The following is a 26,657-nucleotide window of genomic DNA, read 5'->3' on the forward strand; positions in this document are numbered from 1 at the left end:
ACCATCTGTTGCATCAGGTTAATGTTATCATTGTTTCCCAAGTAAACCCCATAGGAAAACAAGTTTGCACAATTGTGTATTCACAACTGCGTGTGAATTTGTCTGCTTGTCCACATGCAGGATGTTTTGTTTGTGTGTGCATACGTATGCTCAAAACTGCAAGGACACAGCACAATCAGAGTTCATTTGGAGTTGAAAAGATGGCATTTGATGTGACTGTAGTGCATGTTACTGGAGTGGAAAAATAAATGTCAGTGGGCTTTGAGCACAAATTTTTGTGATGTAACAATTTACAGTTTACCGGATAGCTGGCAGTGTTAGAATGTAAGGGAGAGGCCACAAGAGGTACGGACAAGACCTTTATGCAACCTCTGTTTGCAGGTTTTGCACATGTGTATAGGCGCTATCAGTGGCCTTGTAATGAGGTGATCTCATCACGTGTGACCCTTAGGGAACAGTGTGTTCTTCACAGTAAAAGCAGTTTTTGAATGAACAACGTGTCCTTCACAGCAGAAATCCTTTCTTTATGGTTATATGGACATGTTCCACTGATGTCTCATTCCCCCCAGAAAATAAAACATCTGCAATGATGTTGGAAAGCACCAAGTTTTTTTTGGTCACTGAAGTGATGCAATATAAATATCAAATGCATTAAATGATGTCTGTTAATCTTCTATCCTTGTTTGAGCGGGACACCTGACCACAGCTGTGAAGAATAACTAGTTCACTGGCCTTGTGAAATGCAGTGGGAACGAGCTCCACCAACAACGCGCAGTTCCAACATCACATGCACATCAGAAGATAGATAGATGCTTTATTCATCCCAGACTGGGACACAGAACAGAAGACAGAGCACTGTCAGGGTAAGGGTGTTGAGTCTTACTATCCAACATACAAAGATTCTCCTTTGTATCGTTAAAGTTAGAGTGGTGACGATCGCGAGCGAGCCAAATCTATTGACCAGCTCTTTAAAAAAGAGTGACGGGAACATTTGCAAGACGTTCTTTTTTATTATTATTATTATTATTCCATTTTATTGTTTTCAGGGTGTTTTGACACAGTTGCACAAATAAGGTCCTGCTTTAGTTTGGGATAGTGTTGTTGACGGGGTTGACATGGTAATGAGTATGGCAGCGGACCAGGGTTTGATTCCCAGTCAGTGGAAAGGTGTTTAAAGACCATATAAATATAAAGCATCTGTCTATCTTGTATATATAGATCTAAATCTTAGACTACCCAGCTTATTTTGAGGATAAAATAAGGTTCTGCCAGGCTGGCATCTTATGAACCAGTCTTTTGAACGGCTCTTTAAAAGGAACGGGTGGACAAGATCTGGCTCCCTCTAAAGGCTCTCCAAATCCAATCCCTAATTAAAATTTATCAAATTAAATTTAACAATACATTAATGTCAACATTCCAAGCAACCAGAGCAAGAATTTGGTTTCGACAAAATACATCTTGAAAGCCAGTAAGAAACTCAATCATAGTGAAATGCAATAATAAATGGGGCTTTAACCGAGAGATAGTATACGTCAACAACATGTCTTAGCTTTCACCATCCATATTAGCGAGTGGGGATTAAATAGGATTGAGGCCAATGCACTTGTATGTGTCTGAAGCTTTGTGTTTGTGCCGTGAGCACTTCTATTACATCATGTTGTGCCGACAAAAACCTCTATACACAGCCACGATGTGTAGACCGAAGCAGCTTTTGGGCACAAAAGGCACATTTTCATAACGTAAATCATTGAATGTTGGTGTGAAGGATTTGGTTAATGTCGGGTTATGGTTTAGTTTGTGTTTGTGAGCAAACGAATGTGTCACCTTGATGTTTTGGGCAGTCAGCCACCTTCTAAGTTGCACCAGCAACAGATCAATACATCCACCGGGCTCAGGTGGAATCAATGGCTTCTCTTGCTGTCTTCAATAAACATTACTCTAATGAAAGGGGCAAACTTCAGCACTCCCCCTGGTAGACGTCTAATCAAAGGTCCCAGTCTCACTTAACTAGCAAACCGGGAACTTCTTTCACAGAGAGAAAAAGCAACAGTTGCAAATCTTCAAAGACTTAAGGACTGTTTTGTTCAATCAGCTGATTGGTCGTAGATTGACAAGATATGCAATCACTCGTCTACGAGTAGAAATTTTTCCTGCCATCTAAATTACATCAATGACGGCAACTGCGACATGTGTTGGCGATACAAAGTTTGTATGACCTTACCTTAGTAACAGCCGGATACCCAGCAGCAACCTCGCCAGAGCAGTAGGGCTTTTCTTCATGGGAAACCTCGACCGCGGAAGCCCACTGATCCTGGTAACCACTGGGGGTGTAGAGGCCACAGTCTCTCACGCCAGTCTCCCGCTCAAAGTCTTCGCACACCCCATCGCCGTCATAGTAGTAGCACATGCTTGGCTCTCCTGCGGTCGAAAAAAAAGTACAGAAAAGGTTGTGCTCTGAAATAAGTGCGGTGAGGAATGTGCAGATTTGTTAATTGAGGGAAATCAAACCAACGCATCGGTCCACCTACACTTGAAGGAACTTCCCACCAGTCATTAAGAACCGAAGAAACCGGTTGGTTGGATGACTCGCGAAATGTCCTCAAGAAACCTTACAAGCCCAGCTGCCTTAATTTCTGATTTTCCGCATTTGGACATACCGCAACCTGGATGACTGAGAAGCTTCACAGATATATCCCCACCGCAACCACCCAAGCCTCTGCCCTCATTTCTACAAAGTCATACAGAGGAGTTCTCATACAACCTTTCTTATGGAGTTTATAATGTCTAGCCTTAATATCTATTGTTTTGGCATTTGAAGACAGAGAGGACCAGATAAAGACAAGGGAAGAAGGTAAAAGGTAAAAAATAAAAGAAGGATACATTGTTGTGTGTGCCACTGTATATAAACAGATGAGAGACTATGTAAAGGTCAGGAGAAAAGAAACAAAAGAATGAAAGAGAGGGAGCGTAATAAAATTTGAGCAAGACAGACAAAGTCAAGGGGTAAAGAAAGATACAGCAGTATTTTTTCCAGACATCCCACCCGGAGTTAAGGTCTGGAACTGAAAGCTTATGGACTGAAGGAGAGGGGAGCAAAGCAGGGAGGTTGCCTGGGCCTCATTGGTCTCAGCCCTCAGCTAAAGCAGCGTCAGCCGGTGGGGTTCCAGTTAGGGGGAAAGGCGGCATTCTGTGCCAAGTTGGCCGGGGCCTCCTTCTCGAAATTCCAGCCATCCCCAGCACGGCCAAAAGCTCAAGTCAGTTCTGTGCTCTGGCAATGGTAAAACAAGGGGCTACTGAGGGGGCATAAAGAATAGACTCCCGCCACTCACTCAGCAGGAACAGAGGCAAGGAATAAGGGAAGGGGTGGGACTGAGACAAGGAGCAGCGCAAACAATGGCTCGCGAAGGGTGCGGGAATAATGGGTCCAATGTGAGCTGAAAGAGAAGACGAGTGAAAGGATGAAAAAAGGTGTGAAAGAGTATTGCTACAGTATTTGAATTTGGACAGGGATAGAGTAAACAGATAACGGAAAAGTGGGAAGGTGACTGAGTGCATGAGCAACGAGAGGAAAGCTCTGCAGCTAGAGGAAGAAAGGGAGGGATGAGATGAGTTGAGAAAACAAAGAAACATAAAGAGGCCTTTTTTTTTCATTTTTCAATAAGCACCTTAAGCTATATTCGACGACATATATGAGAGGGGGGAGGAGTGAAATCTGACTCGAACACTGTGGCTAAAGAAACGCTGATTGCATTTATTTCATGCTTTATCTGCACCTGTGTTAATTATGACTTGGAGCCCTGTTGAGACATAGCCCCTGGGATTGTGACACCAGGTGGGGTCATGTGAAAACAACTTGTGAATTTCATCAGTTCCAGATATAAATCTGCGCAGTCGTGTGAATAGCCTATTAAAGCTCATCCAGATTGTAACACCCTAAACCTGTTGTGTACTTAGTATCAATTCTCCATCCAGTTCTCCCTTTCACTATCCGGCACGCTGACAAGCGGGAACTCTTTTGCACATACAGATAGATGGACAGAAGGTCCTGTCATTATAGTGTCAGATTTCTGTGCAAAACTTCAGCTATGTCAGACGGTGTTGGACACACAAACACGCACGCACACACATCCCAGAGCACTGCAGTTGGTGGAAAAACAGCACAGCCAAAGCAGTCATCCAGCAATCTGACAGGGATTAAGTGGCCACTTCACAGAGGCTCACACATGTGTGTCCATGCATGCATGCGCTGTGCATGCACAAACACACGGACACAAAAAGCGCAGAAAAAAAAAAAAAAAAAGCTTGTCGGCCAGCAGGAGACAGGACAGGAAACCATCCATCTATTCACAAAGTAAAACAACGTACAGTAGGAGAGGCCGTCCACTTAACTATGTTAAATAAGATTACATCCACCCTTTCAACAATAATGATTTCCAGATTTAAATTTTTTTTTCTTCTTTTTTTTTTTTTTCTGCAAGAGGTCAAAACGATTATGATATCTTCTGCTTTTGTATTCCTTTGGGAAAGGCTCAAAACAGATGATGTACACATGGATGGTAAACCCGCTCATTCACAAAGTGAGCCTCATTGAAAATTCTGAAGCCTCTCTCTTCCGTGAAATAATGTGTAAACACGAGGGCCTGAGAAATCCGAAGAGACAATAGCACCACATGGCAAAAAAACACAAAACCCTGACCGGACTTCTGGCCAGTAAAATATGTTTTCGTAACTTTCAGGGACTTCTCTTTACATGACAAACACGAATCTGCTGCAGTCTGAAACAAGCAATGGCTCAAAATGGTATGATACGGAGTCCCTCGTTCACAGCTGTTGATATATATTACAACAAATGTCCATTTTCAGACGACAACAGAGCAGCTCTGTTTGAGAAACACGGGGATAAAATATGTTGATATGATAAACTCTTTCCCGTTCTGGTATTTTCTTTCACATAAATTCACCACTGACGTTCCTATTTTAACTTTCAGAGTAGCTTTGTCCTTATTTGACTTACCAACACAGTTGAAGAAGGCCTCCTTCCTGCACTGACTGGAGCAGCCATCCCCATTCATAGAATTCATATCATCGCATTCTTCCCCTTTGGAGCTAAAATAGCAGGAGGCCATATTTAGACACACACACACACACTTGGAAACTGATGAAACACAATAAAAAGTGCTCCATTCACATTTGGGTGCGTTCGTGTGAGCTATGAACACTTGTGTGTACCTCTGGATGTGTCCATCCCCGCAGTAGGAAGCCCCAAGTTCATGCAACAGGGGTGGGGACGGCTCGCTCTCGCTCTGGCTGGAGATTGTTTGGACCTGGTAAGTATACACAACATGTGGTGCCACATCCCTAGACAGAAAGGGACAAAAAATAATAGTTTATATTTCAAGATAGACAGAGAGAGAAATTTAAGGATTGTACACTGAGGGAAAAAAAAGTAAGAAAGTAAAACAGGCCTGTGGAGAAGGGGTCGATAGGACTGACGCTCTGTTTGCTGGTGGGTGCTCGTGTGTGACTTTTAGTTTCCTATCAAGCGCCTCAACACACGTCCGCGTTTCTACCTACTGCTGACGTGGCCGCCACTATTGGGTCCAGCTTTGCCTTGTTTCCTTATCACGGTGATTCAAGGAACCATCGCGAGGAACGGAGGGGAGAACATGTTCGGGGGAGTGGGGGGCTACTCACTTTGACGGTGTACATAAGTCGTCACGATGGTTTCTTGAGTCACCGTGATAAGAAAAAAAGTCTGAAAGGAAAACAAAAAAAACATAACTGGGAAAATCAAAAACCATAAACAAACCAACGCTGTAAATGAGAGACCAGAATCATAAGAAAAGCAGCAAAAACCCATGGAAAGAAAACCAGGAAGCGACAAACGTGCAATTGAGTGTGCTTTTGTGACATCAATTATTCTGATTTGTAACGTAAAATAGTACAATTTTTCTCATTTGTTCTTTGCCTTTACATGTTCCCCTTAGAATAATCGGGTTGGGTTCTGGCCGCTTTAACTGCTGGTTGGCATAAGCCACTAAATCCTCAATCTTGATTCGTGTATTCAGATTGGTTATACTTAAAATAAAACATATGTAAAGGCAAGAAAAAAATAAAATAAATCAATAAATAAAAATTTCACATAAGCACTCTCATTTGCCAGTAATTTGGCCACAGATTTCTTTCCGTTTTGACACCCTTTTCCTTCGCTTATAGGTTTGGTTTCCCATTTCCAGTTTTGATTTGTAGCGTATGGTTATGGTTTTTCGTCCATGGTCCCCCCTGCTCCTGCTTTTTTTTGTTTTTTGGGGGCTTTCAGAGTTTTTGGTCCCGTGTGTGCACTTGCATTACTTATGCTGTGGGGTCGTAAATCTGTTTACACAGTCACACTGTGGGAACTTGACTTCCTTTTGGGGACAAAACGCATGTCACTCCGACATAAATCGTTCAGTTTTTTAGGCTGTAGACTTGGTATAAGTTAAGGGTAGCTTCAGGGTTGACAGATCATGCGTGTCGTTTTGATTTAGGGTACCACTCTCTATAATTTATGCTATATGAATGTCTTCAATTTGTCTTTGTGTGGCAGGTGATCACTTCATTAGATTGCATGATTTTCTTTAAAAGGAAACGTAAAAGTTTCAAACAAGCTGTGTGCAATCTCTTGAAAGATGGGTGTTGTAATGATTGATTAAATATAGGGGCAAACTATATCTGTATTTGTTTTTCTAATTATATATTTGCTTAATGGGACTAAGTCAACACAATAGAGAAGATGAGTGAGTGCTGCTGTATTTACGGAGTTATGCAGGGCATAAAGGGGATGGGAGTGTGTAATTGTTTGGTACAATCGGGGCTATTGTCGGTTAACTGTGCGGCAGGCATTAGGTATGCAGGTGGGAAGTGATGATGTCAGAAAATCAGGGCAAACAGGAAAAAAACAATCATTTCATGTGGACCATCAAGTATCTCTGACTTAATTTTGGACCGCCTTCTGCAATGCTGCGAATGCAGCGAAGAGCAGGCGAGAGCGCTGCGCTGGGAAAATGCGCGTGCAGCACGTGGATATAAAGTATACACGCTGCCCCGTGCTCCAAACTTTTAATAGACAACACACACACACAAACAACATACTGACTGCCAACAATGGCCTGTACACATGCATAAACTGCTATTCCCAACTCTGCCATATAGTTCCCAGTGTAAATGCGCTGCAGCACCAGCCAAAGTCAGCTATTAAATCTACAAAGTCTTTTGAGTGATGTTCAGGAGACCTGAACATGTGTAACAAACATCCCCTAAATGGTAGGAATAGATGTGAATATTTCCATATTTACTTGTGTGCACACATGCTCTGCTTCTTTTAATGAAAGATTGATGGGAAACATTGTTTCTCTGTGATCATTTCTGATTACGGTTCATAGCCATTTTTTCCCCCTTATCATCCTATTATTAATTCCTCTTGTGTTTGTTCATTGAATCCCCTATAGACAAAGGTAGACCTATCAAGTTAGCTGTGCAGTTCGAATTTTTTATGTATTTATTTTTTTTAAAAAGGGGGCCCATAAGACTTATCAAATTGAACTTCCTACCAGACAAGAAAAAAACTCATGCCTAAGATGAGATATTTATGTTGGCTTAATCAACATCAACACATAACGCTTGATCTGACAGGCTGTCATCCATACAGAGGCGTGTCCTGTTCCGCAACACTTGTTCATGCTGGTGCAACTCCGGGCTGCACAACATGCCCCCTCCTAATTGAATTAGTTAAGCCCCTGGAAAAGTCGAGCTGTGGGAGACTTTATCTTTGAGGAGACCAAACACACACAATGGAAAGAAGACAGTGCTTTGAAAGGAATCAGGCAAGTTTCCTTTTTGTGGACAAACTGATATTCGGGCTGTCATATACAAGTACACACACATAAAAAAAAAAAAAAAAAAAAGTGCCGCCTGATCTAGCCACAGTGGAAAACATGGTCACAGAAGTCTGAGCAAACAGAAAGAGTTAAAGGACAGACGAGGAAAATGAAGGAGGAAATCATAATTCCTAAAATAGGGTCTAGGGAAGTTGGGTCAGAGGGCTTTTGTGGAAAATATGATTAGGTCATTCATTCTTCATTACGCTGAGGTTTAGTCCTTCTGTCATCCCGTGGGTAATCCACAATTACAGATAAATTCAAAATAGCTTCGAATGAGTTTCTGTTTAGTTGAACATGTTGTAGCCAGTTGAGAAAAAAAAAAAAAAAAAAAAACATGACAGCGCTGTTTTCATGTTTCCTGACAAGCAAGGTCGTTTACTCCAAGGATTAATCTCTTCCAGCAGAAAAGATGGAGTGCTATGATTGTTGGTGTACTACCAGAATAAGACAAAATGTGTTGTTGAGGAAGTTAAGGTGAATGACAGAGCACAGACTGTGCGCAACTCTTCAAGAGACGACTGGATATTTGTGTCCTCTGTGAAGCGTAACTGTCATTTTTTTGACTTACCCTTCCAATATCAATAAAAATACCAATGTGTTTGCTAAAAATTGTTCTTTCCTGTTTTCCAGAAATGTTCAAATATGATTTTTACTAGCAATTATGCTATTAGGCTAACAATATAGTATAGTTCAAAGGTCTTCAACAGGGGGTCCACAGAAGTACTGCAGAGGGGTCGCGAAATTGTTGATTGATTAGACATTTTTTATATATATATATTTTTTTTAGTTTTCCCATTAATTAACACATAAATATGAATCCAACATATTTTAATAAAGGGTAAATGGAGGAAGAAGACCTGTACACAGTAGGACCCGCCCCTATCGCTGCTGTAATATTAGCAGAAGAGAAGCTAACGGTGTAGCTTGCTCCCATCAACCAACTACTGAGACCAAAATGGATCGAATAATTTCACACACACGCATATATACATATGCTAAAAAAAGAATATTTGAACCTGTGTATTTGAATCTCTCATCAGTTTCGGGGCCCTTGGTATAGTTCTTAATTGCATTAATCTTAATCTTTTTGATGATCATTGGTAAGAAGTTAAAGTTCAAAATGTTAATTGTGAGAACATGTTCACAGTATGAACTAATCAGAAAACAACCAATAGATTAATTGAAAAAGATCAATCGAATCTGCTCAGTTTACATGTTTCTTGGACGTCCTAACACATCTTTGTTTCCAAAGGGCAAAACATTCCCACTCTTCACAGTGATACCAACGATAACAAGACTTTAAATGTTCTTTCAATCTGTTCCCAATCAGGAGGATGCTTGATTCCCCCCCTGACCTTATACCGCTGCGGGCTGTGCTGGCAGCAGGGAAGAATAAAACCGAACAAGTGGTGCGGATGTAACAAGAGTCAATAAATTCTCTCTCCCATAGAACTTCTTAAGTGCAATAAATAGAGAGGAACGAGCTTTTTAATGACACAGGCATTAATACGTAGTAAATCTATGAAAGCATTTATGACCAGCTTCATCTATAGGTCGCACTTGACACATGGACGATATGGATGGCGTCCAGCGATACTTATAATTTTAGGCGCGCGTCCAGAATTCCTAAAAAAAAAACACAGTTTCATCTGTAACCGATCAAATGTCATGTGTAGCTGATCTGATATACAACGCGCACTACAAAGGGCTTTACTTAAGTCACTGTGGAGTTATCATGCAACAAGGATTCATCGCCCGGTGCTTGTTTGTTCATCCAGACATTCTTTCTGAGACCCCTGTATGAAGCAAGTTTTTTTTTTTTTTTTTTTTTTATCTTGGTTTGCTCTCAAAGTCGGTCGCATGGCACAATAACATGCTTTTCAAAGGTATTTTGATTGTACCAGGTGATTAGACATATAAGCATGTGTGATTGCATGTGTCTGCTACTGAGAGCAAGAAGAGCACTATAGTGTGTGTGTTCGTGTGTGTGTGTGTGTTCTGGAGCTTCACTGATGTGCGCGCTATGTGTGAGCATACATATGGATGTGTTTCCATTCTCCTTGTTGTTCTTGGCTGAAAGATCCCAGATGAGAAAAACAGATAAATATAAGGAAGTTGAAGGGGAAAAAAAAAACTTAGATTGGGCCTGCGAGAGTGACGGACGCAGCGAAGCTCCTTTTTGAATTTTAGTTTTTTTTTTTTTACTGCTATTCATTTTACGCCCACCGCATGTCAAACTAAGTAATGCTGCATGTTTAGCGTTATAGGAGATACTTTAGAAGAGATAGAAGGTGACATTTAATGGAAAGTGCATGCCTTTACAGAATGCCCCTGTGAGCCTGCGGTTTCCATTTGCATGAGCGGCTGCATTTTTGTGATTTTTGATATCGTGGTCCGTGAAGAAACCTTACCTGAGTCTGAGCCTTGAATCCAGGACCCCCAAGACTTTTCCCTACGCGCCCTCGCCAACATATTATCTCAACAGAACCATCAGAACAGTGCACCGGGAGCGGGATTTAGACTCTTTGGCAAGAATCTGCGTTTGAACACACTACCATCATTTCTGTGTACCGAACTGATAATCACTGGAACACAGATGTATTGATGTTTTTTTTTTAAAAAAATAGCCAGAAAGACGCAAAAAAATATAGTAAAACGCGAAAAATTATCATGCATACATAAGTGAAGACACAAAGTATGCAGTATTGTAATAATGAAGGGATGAATAGAGCAAATGAAGGCAAAGAGTTGTGCAGAACCGGTTCGGGGGAAGGGAGGAGCTACCCTCTGTCTCCCTTAGCTGTGAGCTCTCCTACCCTCTGTCTTCATGCTTTCCCGACACCCTTATGTTCTCCTTCATCGCCCATTGCCACCCACCCTCCGAGCCCATAGCAATGATTTACCCCCAACTGTTCAGCCCGGCATCTCTTCTTCACCCTTCTTACTCTCCACTATAATTTACTCTGTCACCCTGACCTCCCAGCCATTCCAAACAAACCACCACCACCCATGGATGGAGCCAAAGAAGCCAAAATGTCAGCCGTTCCTCTTGTTCCGTTTGCCCCGGCTCAGATGAACGCCAGCAGACTGACAGCAGGAGGTCAGTCTTCCCTCCGCCACCCCCCACCCCATGGAAACATACCACGGGAAGAAGTGACTTTCTGTGTGGTCAACAAAAGCATTTCAGCAGCTGGACGCGGATGATCAAACGGAGTCATTTTCACTGGATCTGTGGCATGCCAAAACATCTGGGTGAACTGCATGTGCCGCCATGACAAAGGCTGTTTGTTGTGAGACGTTGGCTCAGCCAGAGGAATAGTTCCTTATCAAAAAAAAAGCCTAAGAAAGAATTTAGCAGATCCACCCCAAAGTGTGATAATAAACTCATAAACTGCTTGAAGATGAGCTAATGCCCCAGTAACGTAATGTCCATTTGTTCAATAATAATAAATAAGAGAAATTAATGCTTAAAAAAATAAAGTGTAGCACGTTTTGTTACAGCTATCATTTGTGGGGGGCTTTTTATAGTTAGTATATAGTTTAAATTAAACTAACAATTTTGATAGCTAGTACACACATGCCGACTTTCAACAGAAATTCTCCGACCACCTAACAGAGACAAGATCCCACATGCTCTCACAACACAGAATAGACAGCCATTGCTGCTGACCACTACCACTGGAATGCGACCACAGCTAGTGAATTACACCACAGTAGTAAAACTACCTACAGTACATCAATAATCACCAAAGTGTGCCAAAACCTCTGAATAAATACATCCCCACGGGAGGCGGCCTTCCACATGCGCTGCCGTCCTAGCGAGAAGCTGCGCGCCGGCGCTTTGAAGGACCCAGATGTCATCGCTCCATCTTGCATAACACGCATGCTCACCTTTTTGACTCTTATCAAGCGCTTTCCTTCTCATGTGAACCGCGCTGACAGCACGATAGCGAGATGGCATAACACGCGGCGGTGCCATGTATAGCACAGTTTTATCAAGTCAGCACATTCCATGAAAGCAAAGCACTAAACTCTCGCCACAGTGTGCAGATAATACCTTCAACAAGCCATCTATCTGCCCTTGCTTCACGGAACAAGGGAAAAAACAAATGTGGGCAACAACTGACCTGTGACATAGGAAACAAATGTTGGGCAACAGATTTGAAACTACAGAAGCAGTGGTGGCTCGCTAGTGGTCCCGGGGGGTATCGAAAAGGATATCTGGTATTACAAGAGCATATTTTTGTGGATAGTTTCCACAGATAAATAAACACTTTTTACTGGCATGTCTGAGGTAACCACTCAGCAATTTTCAGCGTCTAACAGATAACACTTTGTGTAAAAACAATTGTTCAAATGTATTGTATGTCTTCGACCATTCCTCCTTTACAAGGAAGAACGGTTGTTCTTTCCAGAACATTTGTTTTATATGCTATTTAGTTATTTCTCAACTCAGGAATGTCAGGGAGAGCAGCCTCGAGTTTTGTGCACACTGCTGACACAGGCGCTCAGTATGACAGATATTTGTGGACCTACCGGGCCACTCACCTGTCTGTATATCGGCGGGACGGTTCATTCAACATCAGGCCATGTGGTGCGTGGGTGAAGGGCGGCTGGCGCAACAGGCGGTAGCGTAGTGGCTGGCAGTGCCTGCAAAGGCTGCAGTCTGGCTTGGACGCCAAGAGAGTGGCGTCAATCTCCAGGTGTTGCTCCATGGTGTAAAACTGAACGCCGTACACCTCTTCCTCTATGTCCAGCTTCAGAGTCAATGGGGTGTCACAGAAAACATTACTGGGACCCAGTGAAATGTTGTTCCCACGAACAGTCAGCAGCAAGATGTTATGGATAGCGGGCAGTGCTGTTTCTTCGGGACTGAAGAAGGTGACCCACACGGTCAAGGAGTCAGGTATCAGCGGGTACGGGAACTCTAGCTGAAGCATGCAGCCCTGGAGGGGGCACTCTGACAGGCCAACGACACCTTGCTCAATCCCTGCATTGGGGCTCCAGGTGCGCACACTTGGCTCACAGGCCTGCTCCACATCTGGAGGACCTATGGGATAAAATAACAAGAGTAAGTGCCACACATCACATGTAAACAAGTATAAAATTCATGCAATGACATAACAGTACGATGGCCATTTCCAAGATAAACACGAGCGGCTGTTAAATTACATAAAAGTGTTTATTTTTTTTATTTTTCATTTTTTTTTTGCTTTTTGACAAGCACGACTTTGCATCAGTGGCATTTTTGGTGTATCTGCAGTTCTTGCAGCATCAAGGTTGAGGTGAAACTGAGAGTTCATTGTTAGTCCATCTGCAGAGGAAAGGCAGAGCTGAGGTGTGTACCTTCTGAGAGGGGCCCTGCACAGGGTTCTCACTTCAGCGCAGTCATTACAACCCCTACCAGTCACACTCCAGCCATATTTGGAGTCCACACACAGCTAACTCGCATTATCCCAAGTGACGTACACTAACATTCATCAAGCACTTTTAGAAGCCAGCGAGCGGCAGACACTATGTTCTCCCTCGATTTCCTTTTGTGCATTTCCAAGCTGGCAACCAACAAAGCCATTTGCTAACCTCATTTCTGGGCACCGTGCAAAATTCCAGTGTTTAATCAAGTGAGGACTGAATACGGTTTCCAAGCCACATTATCTCAACACATTTATTATTGTACTGTAAGTGTGTGTGTGGCCAGAGTGGAGGTGAATTAAAGAAAAAAAACAGAGAGAGCCAGAGAAAAAGAGAAGAGAGGGAGGAAGAAAAAGTGGGGAGGCTGGAAGAGAATGAACCAAGGTACTCCAAGAGCTTGGCTTCGCTCCGCTCATGTAGTCCTGGCTTTCTGGGTACATTTTCATTGAGTTTGCGAGGAAAGGAGCTTTAGCCACTGAAAATATTTTGTAATGTCAGCTGTTATGATGGGCCCTACTCCTGCTCTGGCGTTGCTGCTAATGTAGTCGGAGATTTAAGAGGAGACAGAGCAGGGGTGTCATCCATTGTGTAACCCAAGGCAATGTAAACTGTGTTTCCAACATGCAACATAGTAGCAATGATTGGCAGTGCAGTCTGTGCAAGCAAGGAGCTTATATTTAACAGAAATGCAATGCAACATGTTCTTCGCTGCAGACGAAATATCCCCCTGTGTTTATATAAATGCGTGAGTGATGTTAATTTTGTATACATGGAAAAGATATACCACTTCTTTTTTTGTCTCGGCTACGCTAAGCTAAACATATCTGCAGCACATAGTATTGATAAGCTCATGTGTTTATGTTCAGTTTTGAGTTGACACTGTTGCTGTGGTTGTAGAGCGTGTGGATTTTACAGCAGTTATCATGGCAAAAAAAAAATCACCTGTCATCCTTAACGTTAACAGCTAAATAGTAGAAATTCCCTTTCATGTCAGACATTTATCCTTCGGGAAACATGCACTGGCATGTGTTTGACTGGCCAACGCAATACGCCACTGGACGTCGTCCCATTCCTTTTCGGTAAAAGCTGACTTTTTTCTTTCTTTTTTTTTAAGAGCATTACATACTGATGTCTGTTAGAACATGGATTTATTTTCAAAAGTCTTTGTAATAGCTAAAAATATTGGTAGGCAGTCCTTCGTCTCAAGGCTGATTGACGGTATGATAATGCCTTTGCTTTCTCCAACAAGCTAACAGCATGTGGCGATTGCTGATTGCTAAAAAGGTTAACTTGAACTGGGAAAAAAGGGAAACGCTACAACGTGAGAAGCATAAAAATCTAAGAAGCATGAAAAGGAGTGAGGCACAGACAGTGGCTTTAAGCAGGGATCTTCAACAATTTCAGGCCAAGGACTCCCAGACTGATGGAGAGATTAAGTAGTGACCCCCTACCTAATATATGTGTATATTAAACTCGGCCTAGTGATTTTTATAAATATGCATTATTATTATCATTTTGCATTCAATATCAAGCTATTAAGCATTAATTTTTTTTATTTCAAACATGTGTAACAGGAGGGTGGCCGTGCGACTGGCGTAAACTTAAACATACCTATATATATCATGCACTGTTAGCTTCTCTTTTGCTAATATTTCCCCTGAGACTGAACAGGCTCTCGGCCAATCGCGGGGAACCTGAAAGAGTCAGTGTGTAATATGCGGCCCTGTGATTGGCTCAGCAGCGATGGGGGTGGGGCCTGCTGTGGAAATGGCCTTGGCTAGTGCGGCGCTCTGTGTGAAACGGTGCGCTGATGAGACAGCTCCTGTATCCCTGAATGAGCGAAGTGCAGACTGAAAAATAAAGTCTTCTACCCCCGTTTATCCCGCTAATAAAATATGCTGGAGTCATGTTATGGATTTAAAGAAACGCAAATTAGCAGGGGGAAATTGTGGGTAAAAAATTTTTTAAAAATAAGGAAAAATGTCTAATCAACCAAAGATTTTGAGGCCCCACTGCAGTACCTCTACAGACCCCATAGGGGTGGCAGACCCCCGTTGAAGACGTATGCCTTTAAGACTTAGTTTCACTGCACTCTGTAAGAAGTTATTTGTCTAGTCTTTACCGTGGCACGGCTAAAGCTAAACGACCAACAGCAGCACAAACACAGACGAGCAATTTTTTCACCATCAAGTCCTTCCGTAACCAAAATGAGTGTTGTGGTGACCGTTTAGCCTCAATTTGACTCAGTCAGCAAATACTTGTTTGTGAAATCACCTGATTGTGCGGCAACATGTAAATTTGAGCCACATTTCCAGCCGCTTAAGCTTAATCCTCGTCTTACTTGCACCCCTTCGATGTTCTGCTGATCTAAATCAAGGACAATCAGTGCTTGGTGCAACTTATGTAAATCACCTAAAAAAAAAAAAAAACAAGAATCTGGTGACGAATAACTCTGGGATAGATTCTGGAGCCTGCCCACTATCCTCTCATAATCCTCCCGCTCTGGAGAATCATACTGATCCACAAAAAGTCCAGAGAGCAGGATGAATAAACAGACAGGGATATGTCCGGGCATGCACACTCTCTATGCTTTCTAAGAAGTGTCTGGCCCTGGCTCTCACTATCGATGACTCACTGTCACGCACTGTTACACACTTCCTCACTTAGAAGGCAGACACCGGTCCCCTTCAGCCCTTTTTGCCTTGACACACACAGAAACAGAGTGACACTTTGCAGACACGCCGGCGCTCTTTATAAAAAGGCAACAGACACTCTACGGCTTGGGAATCAGTGTCACAGCACGTTGGATTTTTACATACGCCGTGGAGCAGACGACACAGGTGTCGCCGTGACGCACGCATCGATACGAGAATTTCTTGAATGAAGGAGCTGACATGACATGAAACGTAAAAACATGCGTCAAAAACGAGGCTTCCTCTCAATCGCTTGTTTTGTATTTTGTGTCTGTATTGAGAATTTGTGTTTCCCCAATGAAAGACAGTAACAAATCAAACTAAAGGATGCCATCAAAACGTGAAAGTATGTGTGAATTAACTTATGAAACTATTTTGCAGGATATGAGACCGAAGCCACCAGTGGATTTTAGCTATGTAAATATCATTGGTGTTAAAAGGTTGGATTTTTTTACAGTGTACTGAGGAATGTAGAAGAATGTGCCTTACAGTTGCCTGTAAATCAGGATTCTCCTCCAAGACACAAGAGCATCAACAAAAAATGTGAAGTTAGTTTAATTTAGTTTAATTGAATTGTGGGCCTGGAGCACGATGTACAACTGGGATTCTGTTCTTGAATGATGTCAGATAAACTTGGCATGCCATCACGAGCAAGGCTTGAAACAGTATGTCCTTTAATGAGGCTTCTAGTACTTTGGATGTGTACATACACACTGACATGTGCTTGCTGTTAAGACTGATTCAGTAAATCCATAGTGGTTTCATAGTCATTATTTCATCCATGCAATCAGGTTATTGATCAAATTCCTGCGTGCAAACACATATTTTTTACCGAAGCTAAACGCTCACGTACAGATTGAGCAATTTAAAACCGTGGCCGCGTGAATCCTCTCCCGAACGTATGTTTGAACTTCATGTTTTCTGAACCAACTGATGAACTTGCACGCAGGAATACGTTGCGCTTTTGCCGCGGCACATGAAAATCATTATGCTGTAAACGCACGTCCATGCAAACTCGCGAAATACTTGGACATACACATCCTGGACATTTTCGCTTGCATCCATTCCACACGTCTGTTCTCAATCAATGCGGGATCCTCTCTTGTTAATGTCACAAACCACATGCAATCCTCTTAACTATCTTGGGTGGTTTCAACCCCATCCGATCTCTCTCATTCCCTCCTGGAATCCGCATCCATGTGTCTACCCCCTTTTTTTCATTCCTGCATATTTTTTTTTTTTACTCCAGCCATATTTCTCTGCGGCATAAAGTAGTAAAGATTTATGAGTGGCACTCTGGCTCACTCTAGCCACACTAGTGTTTCTCAGCGTGAGCACGCCGGTCCACAATTCGTCAGATAACAGGTGCTATCTATGCACGAATGCAGATGACATGGGCACAATCACATTTTCGCTCAGATAAAGATATTACGACTGTGATTAATATGCTGCTGCTTTTGTTTGCCGTATCTCGGCGTTTGCCAGAAGGTCTAAAGGAAGTTAGTGACTGCAGAACGGCAGCTGTGGTATCCAGCGTATCCAGTGAGAAGCTGGCCCGAGCACAGTTAACAGAGAACGGGGAGCTGCCACAAACAGGGACACGTTCCAAGAGAGAAAATAGAGTACAGTTTACACACACACAAGCGTATAAGACAAGCCCGGACTTGCCCCCGGTACACACGCTATAGCCTGTGTAAAGGCAAGCTTCAGCTACTTCAGAAACTATAGAGCATCCACACACAGGAGTGTTGCAAATGAATGTCACAGTAGAAGACAGGGAAATAGTGCAAAAAAATGTGAGAAATAGTGTAATTTTGCTCATTTGTGATCATTATTATTTTCTTATAGACTGTTGCGTAATGGCTTAAACCGATTTAGTTTCAGTGGGTGATTTCCTCCATGAATGGTTTGCAAATGAAAGCACAGATTGCATTTAAAGTTAAAGAGTGCAGTATTTCTGGTTTACTGATCATAGAGAACTCATCACTTTTAAAACGGATGCACTTCTATTCTTATCTCAGTCCCCAGTTACTACAAAGTCAGTGGTTGACACACTACAGTAGGCATCATTTGTTTATGCCCATTCCATGTATGCCACGTGGTATTTGTGTGAACTAAACTGTTCTTTATGATGTGCAGAATAGAAACATACTGATGTATTCAATTGCACATTAAACAAACGAGAGCTCAGTCTAAATGTGCTTTGATTCGGCCTGAAGTAGCTGACGGACTTTGCTGCTCTTGTGTATTGTTAGCCTAACAGCACAACTGCTGAAGTCATTTTTTGACTTACTGTCACAACATCAATAAAAAAATATAATGGGCCTGCTGAAAAAAAAAAAAAATCTTTTCTTGTTTTCCGAAAACGTTCAAATATAACTTAGGCAATTATGCTGTTAGGCTAACGATATGGAAAAAATGTTTCATTGCAAAAAAATGTGACAATGTGTCCCTACTTTTCTTTGGGATTTCATAAACTTAGCTTTTCCCACCGGCAAACAATAGACAGGAATAAACTAGCTAGCCAAGCAGCATTAAAGCTACCGAAAACCCAGAGCTGAACGTTCTCAGGCAACAGGCTGGCAGTGTGAAAAAGGCATTTTCTACACCATGGCTAATTTCAGCACATATTGCATTCACCCCTAAACCCCCTTAAAATTGGGGAATTACAGATATGATCTTTAACCTTGGTTTTGGACCTGGGCCCTCATGTGGGAATTGTGGTACCATACAGCACCATCCATTGGGAAGCGACCTTTCCTGATCCTTCTGTGTTGTCCCACGGCCCAAGTGTCATGAATCCAGTGAGTCATTTGCATGTTTTGGGGTTGAGTCAGTCACCAAAAATTTAGCATGGTAGGGTCTTTACTCACAAAACAAACAAACCTCAAACTCTTATCATACCGAGATTTAAGATTTGGCTTTGTTTTTACATTTGCTTTTCACAGAAAGAGTCCATTATAATCGAAGTGACTCAGTTTCAGTGTGAGAGTAAAGTGGACCCTTTGTATGTTTCAAAAAATAAAAATTAAAAAAATGCCCAGCTGGCAAACTAGCTGCAAACTTGCCATAAAACCTTGGAAGAATTATATTAAATACTGTACTTTACCTTCAGCCTCTCGTGGGGACCAGTGACCGGACGGGGCGCACGGTCGCGGAGAAGACGAGTTGGAGGCATACTGCAGTAGAACTCTCCCCTCAGTACATTTATCACACACTGATCCCACTTCTCTAGGAAACCAACAGGCAGGCACAGCAACCAACTTAGATACAGGCCAAATATGCAGTACATACAAGTGTATACACACACAATAAGGACGGCAAGATTCTAGCATCATCTAGTTCATTTCACCTGTCATAAAAGTGTCCAGAAATGGGTGGAAACCATTCCAGCGTGATGGAATTATGATGCTGCTCAACCACTTGGGGAGACATTGGCACCGGGGGAGGTTTGGACGCAGGTTGCCACGTCTGGTAGATGAGGTCCAGGTAGCAATGCATCCTGGCCACCTGGTTCAGCGTGAAGGAGTCCGTGCATGCGTCATCTGCAGATAAAAATGTAGTTTGTGAGGGTGAGGATAGGATTTTGGATTGATCGGTGATAACATCTGGTCCTTTTCATATGCATAAAATAAATCACATGCTTATATTTTGGAAGTATATTTTCCCGTGTATATAAGACTACAAAGAAATCGGACATATTTGTACTGCGTGTGTCAGTTTCGCATGTAATATGGTTCAGCTGCAGCAGTTTGTGCTCAGGAAAGCGGAGAAACTAGTGAAACGTGGCGGTCATGTCTCACCTGCATAGCTCATGTAGTTGTTAAACGGCGTGTGGGTGAAATACCGAGAGCCGCACGTCTCGTTGCCCGGGTCGGGATCGTTGCAGCCCTTGTATTTGGAAGTGGGGTTGGTGTCCGCGCAGAGATCTCCGGTCTCCATCGAGGGCTCCGTTTCCAAGCACGCGTCGTTGCACGATTCGATTTCTGAAATGCCTCGGAACACGTGGTAAAGGCCGAGGCTGTGGCCGATCTCGTGGACCATCGTGTCAGTGTGGCCGAATGTTCCATAGAAGGACGGATTCAGTACGATCCCGCCTGAAAAAAATACAGACACAAGAAGCCACTGATACACATGACGGAATCACTCACATCTCTATTCCTGATGTAGTGTTAAGTCATTGTGGAACTGGAGTAAGATTCAGATTATGCATTATTCATGGGCCTCCTCAGCTTCATTATCACCTTCTTCCCTGTTGGAGCTGTGATGAAGACAGAAACTGCTTGGGGCTTGAACTGTAATTACTCAAAATCAACTATCCGGGCTGCTAAATGTGTGCGTGTGTTCATGCGAGTGTGTACACGCTCTCGCATGTATGTGCGTCGGTTTGTCTTCTACCCAAATGCGTGAGGGCCTCTTTATCCCAGGGCCAAGTGGCAACCCCCGCCAGATCTTCATCAGAAGAATTGGCAAAGAAAACATTCAGGTGAGTCGAGCCATCCAAATGCAAAATTTCTTTCAGCTCTTTCACGTCCAAATAGGCTCTGGAAAATAAGAACACAAAAGAAAAAGAGAGAATTTCGCATTAAGTTAATAGCTCTATAATGAAGATGGTGAATGCAGATTTCGCTGGGGCAAAGTTCTACAAATACCTAAACAGTGTTCCACGCCAAAAGGAGCTTAAGTGTTAACATCAGAATTGGGTCCCTGTTGAATTGAAATATTTCTTTTAAAGTGTATCAGGGCTTACAGCAGAGAATACATGAGGAATGGCTGACCCTGTGAAGTTGGCGTTTCATGTTCAAATTAATATAGACTTAATCTCCTCGCTCTGGTTAAGAATGTCTGAGTAATGTTTTCGTTTCTGTGACCAGTATGAAGGTTGACTTCACTACAAACAGCCCCATAACAACCACCACTTACATAACAACATAACTATGTTTTTGTTACTTTTGACTCATTTCTTGTTAATTTTGTGTCCAGGAGCCCTGGCACACCGATAGTGCACCTGGAGTGTGGTTATGACTCGGCCTAGATAGAGTTACATCTTAATGGCTGTAAATCAAGCTGGTATCAATTTGAATCAATTAAACCATTTCTTCTCATTCCATTCGGTATCAGTTGAGTCTCACTTGCACTTAATATAAAGGAGATTAAAGATCCCGTTGCCTTGGAGGAAGAACAAAAAAGAACAATAACCTCAAATTTCCTAGCATGTGTTGCTAGCAATGTTAGCGAGGTTGAGCCACAGTGAACCAAACAGAACAATAAAATATTTTTTTAAATGACTACTTTGCCTCTTTTTGGGTATCCCTATGAACAGTTTTGTTTGGAACAACTCAAGAAACAAGAAAAACAGCGCATGGGTGTTGACCTGGCCTCCAAATTCACTAGATCAGGACTGACAAGTGGGAGTGAATATCATTTTGGACATCTTTGCTGTCCAATGCACTGTTGGTATTCCCTCGTCAGAGTCTACATTGTAGCTCATGTAAGATTTGTGAGCCGGAGTGTTGTTGTTCTCTAATTAAGCCGGTAAGAAGAAGTCAGTGGCTCGTCATCTGTGTTGAGTTTATGTGCACTTCAAACGATGGCAATTGGAACTGAGCGGCTCATGTTGGAGTTGGAGCTAATAAACCCTGAAGGGCGGATACTTTTACTTAAATCACTGCGATACAAAAAAAACAACAACAAAAATAAAAAAACGTTAAAGACGTCCAATGCTGAAATGCATTTTCGTCCAATCGCGGCTGCCTGCGTTGCCACGACGTTTCTGGGGAGTTTCTCATCAGTGTACGCCATGAGCTGCAGCGCAATGCAGAAGCATGAATCGAAATATTACATAATACAAGTCCTAGCATTAAGTATACTGAATGATGTTTATACTTTATATGTTAACATGGCCATAAAATAAACCTGTCCCTGCAGCAATACCATATTATTGGGAAATAGTTTTAGCATTTTTTTTTTTTTTTTGAGAATTCAATTAATAGTTCAGGTATTCTGATGCCTACCTACCCACCCTGCTGACATATCGTTCTGTCTGAGGCCCTGGGTGTACTAATGGCTGTATTAATGACTGCAATCACTCAACACAATGAGATATCCTTCCAGCAGTGAAACTGTCATTCATTCATTTTATGAACACATCAAACACAGTTTTCCTCTATGAGCCTGGCTGGTGGTCCTGGCAAACAACATCAACAAGCTCTGTCATCTCTTGGAAGAGTCGGTAATCTGTTGCATATGCAGAAAAGATAAGTTTATTCTTTTACTTCGGCTTCGGGGGGGCTGTGGAAATAGATATTCAGAGGATTCGCAGGAACAGGTGTTCTCTGGAAACAAAACATCACAGCGGCCTTACTATCACAAATTAGATCTTCTTCGGATGTTTTGACCCAGTTTGTGCGACCCACTTGTCCGCCTCATATTTTGTGCTCGTATTCCGCGTGTCCTCATGAGATCGTGTCCACAGAGGCTAAAATAACATGACTTCACAGCGGCTAACTCGATACATATATTGAGACTAACAGTACGGTGAGTTAATTCATTCACAGTCCTCTCGTCAAGTGTGTACATTGTGATCTAAGCTAACTGCAAGATTGTTCTCGTGAATTCCATATCAACAAACACCACATCCGCTTTAACATTTAAAGAGGAATTTAATACAAAAAAAACTTAACTGAAGACAGCGCAATGCACGAATTGTATTTGTTTAAAATATCAGAAACACCTCAGTTACACCTCCAAGTGTTGAGGTACAGCTTAGATGTACTTTAATTTTTGTGTTTGTACAGATTATAACGCACAATTGTCCCATTTAAAGCGATCTCCGGTAAATATAAAGATAAAAGCAAAAAATTTCAAAGACTCGTTACCTTTGTGAAGCGTATAATCCCGGCGTGTGCTATTTATATTTACCCTTCCACTCGACAGCCCACGCAAAATAAGGTATATTTACACGATGGTTTGAATAGCTGCGATGGTGTTAGCGGGTGTAAAGTTTCACCGGGTGAAGGTATTTGATTGTTGTTGTTTGAAGTTAAACCGAGAGCTCGAGGCTTGCGGCTTAGTGACGTGCAGCACAATTTTATGCCCCATGAATACTGGAGATCAGATTCAATAACCTGTAATACCACATGGAGCATAGCTTTCAATCTGTTTGTGGGTCAACCCTTGCACATTGACTACATTATTAAACCTGTAGAACGTGTAGAATAATTTTTATTCATGCATTTCTATAATAGTCAGAACTTAAAATGTGTCCTTCTGCACCCATGTGCACTTTGTTCAGCTTTTTCGTTAATACTTCTTGTGTTCTGTGCTTGAAAAACAACCTAAAATGTTAAGATTTAAGAGTGAAACCAAGTTTTTCCCATTGCATGAACACGTTTGACCACAGACAGTCCTCCTAAGGTTACCGCCAACGCGGATTTTAAATGCAAAATGTTTCATAACATCTCCACAACCTTTACTGGACAAGTCTATCTTGCCTCGGGCCATATGTTAGATAAGGAACTGCTTAGTGAAGATTCCGCGTTCCCTCCGAACAGACGTTTCGAATAAAGGGTTTAGTGTAGTACATGCTTTCCTCAAGCCTATGTAAGAGCAACACAGGGTACTCACTGGGGCCAGGTCTAAGGAGAGAGACAGAGAGAGAGAGAACAGATGATATAAGGTCCCTCTTCCTAATAATTTCAGGAATTTCATTATTTCCTTAGAAAATATTTGTCCAGAGTTTTTGGACATGCGTGAGGGGGGGAAAGGGTCAGAAGAGTTTGATGCAGAAATGACTGAGTCAGCAATGAATGAGAGCAGCAATTCTACTGTACTGTCAACATGTATCTGATTTTTCTAACACCCTCGGCGCTGTAGCATGCGAAGGGAAAAATGGCACGTTGCGATATTTGCACTCGCTGTTGTTAAGGATCTGTAAAATCAGTACCCAATACCGTCATACTAAGTTCTATCTGTCTGTTCACATCTTACTCAAACCTGCTTGCCAATAACCCTTCACCCTGACTTACCCCGTCCCTGGTGTTTTCTCCCCCTCGCCCACGCGCACACACACACAGGCGCGCACACACACACACACACACGCACACACACACACACACACACACACACACCCCTCAAATATTTCCCCATCCCATAATCCCTGTTCCCCACTCTCGCCTCTCATCATACATTTTTTTTCGGCATAGATGAGCCACTGGGGAAGGACAAGATTTTCCATGCATTTAACCACGCCATTTTTTTTCACATGTCCTGGGAAAATAAAGACTTACAACGAGATAGAACGGAGGGGGGGGGGCTCTAATGAAGCATCCCTGCGGGGTATCTGTTGTAGGGAGATCCAGGGGTGCGCGAGGCAGCCCTAACTGTCGCGTTAATGCTTTTATATCTGATACATATTAAATGGGGGATTATGACTTCATCCATTTACATCCATATATAATTCATATAAGCCCATAAATTTGCCTCGTATAGATATGTCCAGAGCAGCACAGTGTGAGAGCTGGGTGAGCTGGCATGGCAATGAGAGTCTCACGGCCAAGAACACTTTTGAAATTGGAGGGGGCCCTCAGCTCCCCTGTCATCAAGTCGGTCAACACCGTAGCCCCTAAACCCATCATTCATCTCTGGCTTTATTAGTATACTTGCACTCTCCTCTTTAACCTTCCAGCTAAGTCCTCTGCTTATTTTTTCCCTTCCAGTGAAGACATATGCGCGAGAACAGTCGTTGAGTTTAAAACAGCATGAAGTATCCCAGTTTCTGTCTGAAGAAGAAGATGTTAATGGAGGGCTAAACTTTTTTTTCAGGTTTGGCAGAACCATTTCTATCAGCCCCTTCATTTACTTCTGAACCACAGTTACCCTGCCGGTGCAATATCAGCTGAATTCCTCGGCGTGCCGTATTTTAAGGGGACCACCAACGGCATTGGGCTGCATATTATCTTGGCATACCCAGATGCGACTCCCGTGTATTCCTATGGCGGCCCAAGAAAAGACCCACAGCCCCCAAATAACCTTCAGTCCCATAGTTTAGCCAAACTCCTGCTTCAGACTTCCACCAGCCCCGAAGAGAGCACAGGTGAAACCTTGACAACAGGTGGTTTAATAAGTGTGGTATGGCTTTAAATGGGAAGTGCAAAGTCCTGGTATTTACACCCAAGCACTCCATTATGTTTTATGGGATGGGGGCTTAAGGTTTAGACGACCAACTGTAAAACACCCAAGTCAAGGGCCCTGGAGATTGGCTCCATGCAGTTAGCTAGAATACAGCAGGGAGAGGGAGTGAATGAAAGACATAAGGTGGCCCATCCATTAACCTGCCACAGGGAGAGGTATTGACTCAGGAGGTGCAGAGAGATCGAGGCGAAGGGAAAACAGATGACCTATCAGCCCTTGACAATGCAAGGCCAAAACTTAATTTCCCAAAACCATATTGAGGTTGAAATGGTTTTATTGGGTACTCACGTTTGTGTATCTATCTTGCTTTAGTTTGAAAGGTGCTTCCAAACAATTATCATTTCAGGGCCGAGTTTCTATATTATCGGATTGATCTTTAATCTAGTTGCCTGGGAATTACATTGACCCGTCACTGATAGTCAAACACATAAGCTTCTCATACAGCTTGTTGTGCGCTGTTTGTGTTGCCTATTTGCACACATGACGTAAAACTTCACTGTATAGATTGCAAATACAATTCCAGATACCACCAAAACCACGAGAAGTGTCAAAAGCAAAGACTGGGAAAACAATGTAAAATATTTTCTCCGGCCAAATGTGGGGGTTATTATCAATGGTATTTTCAGAGGAGAGGCTGCTGCAGGACCACAGAGCCGCCTGTGTCCTGCACTAGCCAGATTTTTCAAAACACTACATGTACGTAAGTGGTAACAGGCGCGAACTCTGCAAAAATAAATGCAGGACCTCACAACCATTGTTTCCCTGCAAGCGCAGTACATTGTTCATCCAGAATTCCATAATTAAGGAGGAATGTCAAAGTGTTTGTAGTGCAGCTCTCTGCAAGTCTCCCCAGACATACCATAATCAAAGCAAAATAAGCAACCACTTGGGGAGATTACATCTATTTTTTGGGCTGAGAATTCTCTGGTCCTTTTTCTATGCGTTTCATCCCAGATTCGCTGGTATCCTTCCATTCACAAGCCCATTTTTCAAATGCCTGCAGGGAGATTTGAACATTGCAGCGTCAAGTGTTTTGCCAGTGGCTGATGTCTAAATGAAGCAGTTAGCTGCCACTTGATGAATGAGCTTCTAATGATGACTACGTTGGAAGGGATGTGGTGGGAATTGAGATATGGAAGCAACGGCAAACCCACCTGCTTTCCCCTCTGATGTTGTTAATTAGATGTCATTATTTAGCTATTTAGCGGTCATTTTAAACAACTGGATAGTGCCAAACAGACAGTGCTTCCAGCCTAACTCTGATTGAAAACAGCCCTGGCTTCTTGAGTCGTGCTATCAGAAAGACCCAAACAATCCCACACACTAGGCCTACTCGTGTTTCTCCCTTTCACTTGTCCTCACATGACAGTGGCAAGAAGCACTGACAAACATTGATCATATTTGTCTCATTTTCTGGCATACCCAGAACGATCCCAGCATT

The 26,657-nt window shown here is 42.6% G+C and overlaps 1 protein-coding gene across 2 annotated transcripts in view; it reads right to left on the reverse strand.

The window, feature by feature from the left end:
• pappaa (pregnancy-associated plasma protein A, pappalysin 1a) overlaps positions 1–26,657 on the reverse strand; it is an 85,425-nt gene that overhangs the window by 49,654 nt on the left and 9,114 nt on the right. For both annotated transcript variants that reach the window (XM_047570158.1, XM_047570159.1), the window contains exons 3-10: positions 20,423–20,568; positions 19,828–20,121; positions 19,377–19,569; positions 19,134–19,255; positions 12,468–12,969; positions 5,230–5,358; positions 5,015–5,106; positions 2,222–2,418 (exon numbers count right to left, since the gene is read on the reverse strand). In XM_047570158.1, coding sequence (XP_047426114.1) covers positions 2,222–2,418; positions 5,015–5,106; positions 5,230–5,358; positions 12,468–12,969; positions 19,134–19,255; positions 19,377–19,569; positions 19,828–20,121; positions 20,423–20,568 — 1,675 coding nt within the window. The remainder of the gene's footprint in view (positions 1–2,221; positions 2,419–5,014; positions 5,107–5,229; positions 5,359–12,467; positions 12,970–19,133; positions 19,256–19,376; positions 19,570–19,827; positions 20,122–20,422; positions 20,569–26,657) is intronic.

Source organism: Mugil cephalus, chromosome 19 (genome assembly GCF_022458985.1).
Source record: "Mugil cephalus isolate CIBA_MC_2020 chromosome 19, CIBA_Mcephalus_1.1, whole genome shotgun sequence".
Lineage (NCBI taxonomy): Eukaryota > Metazoa > Chordata > Actinopteri > Mugiliformes > Mugilidae > Mugil > Mugil cephalus.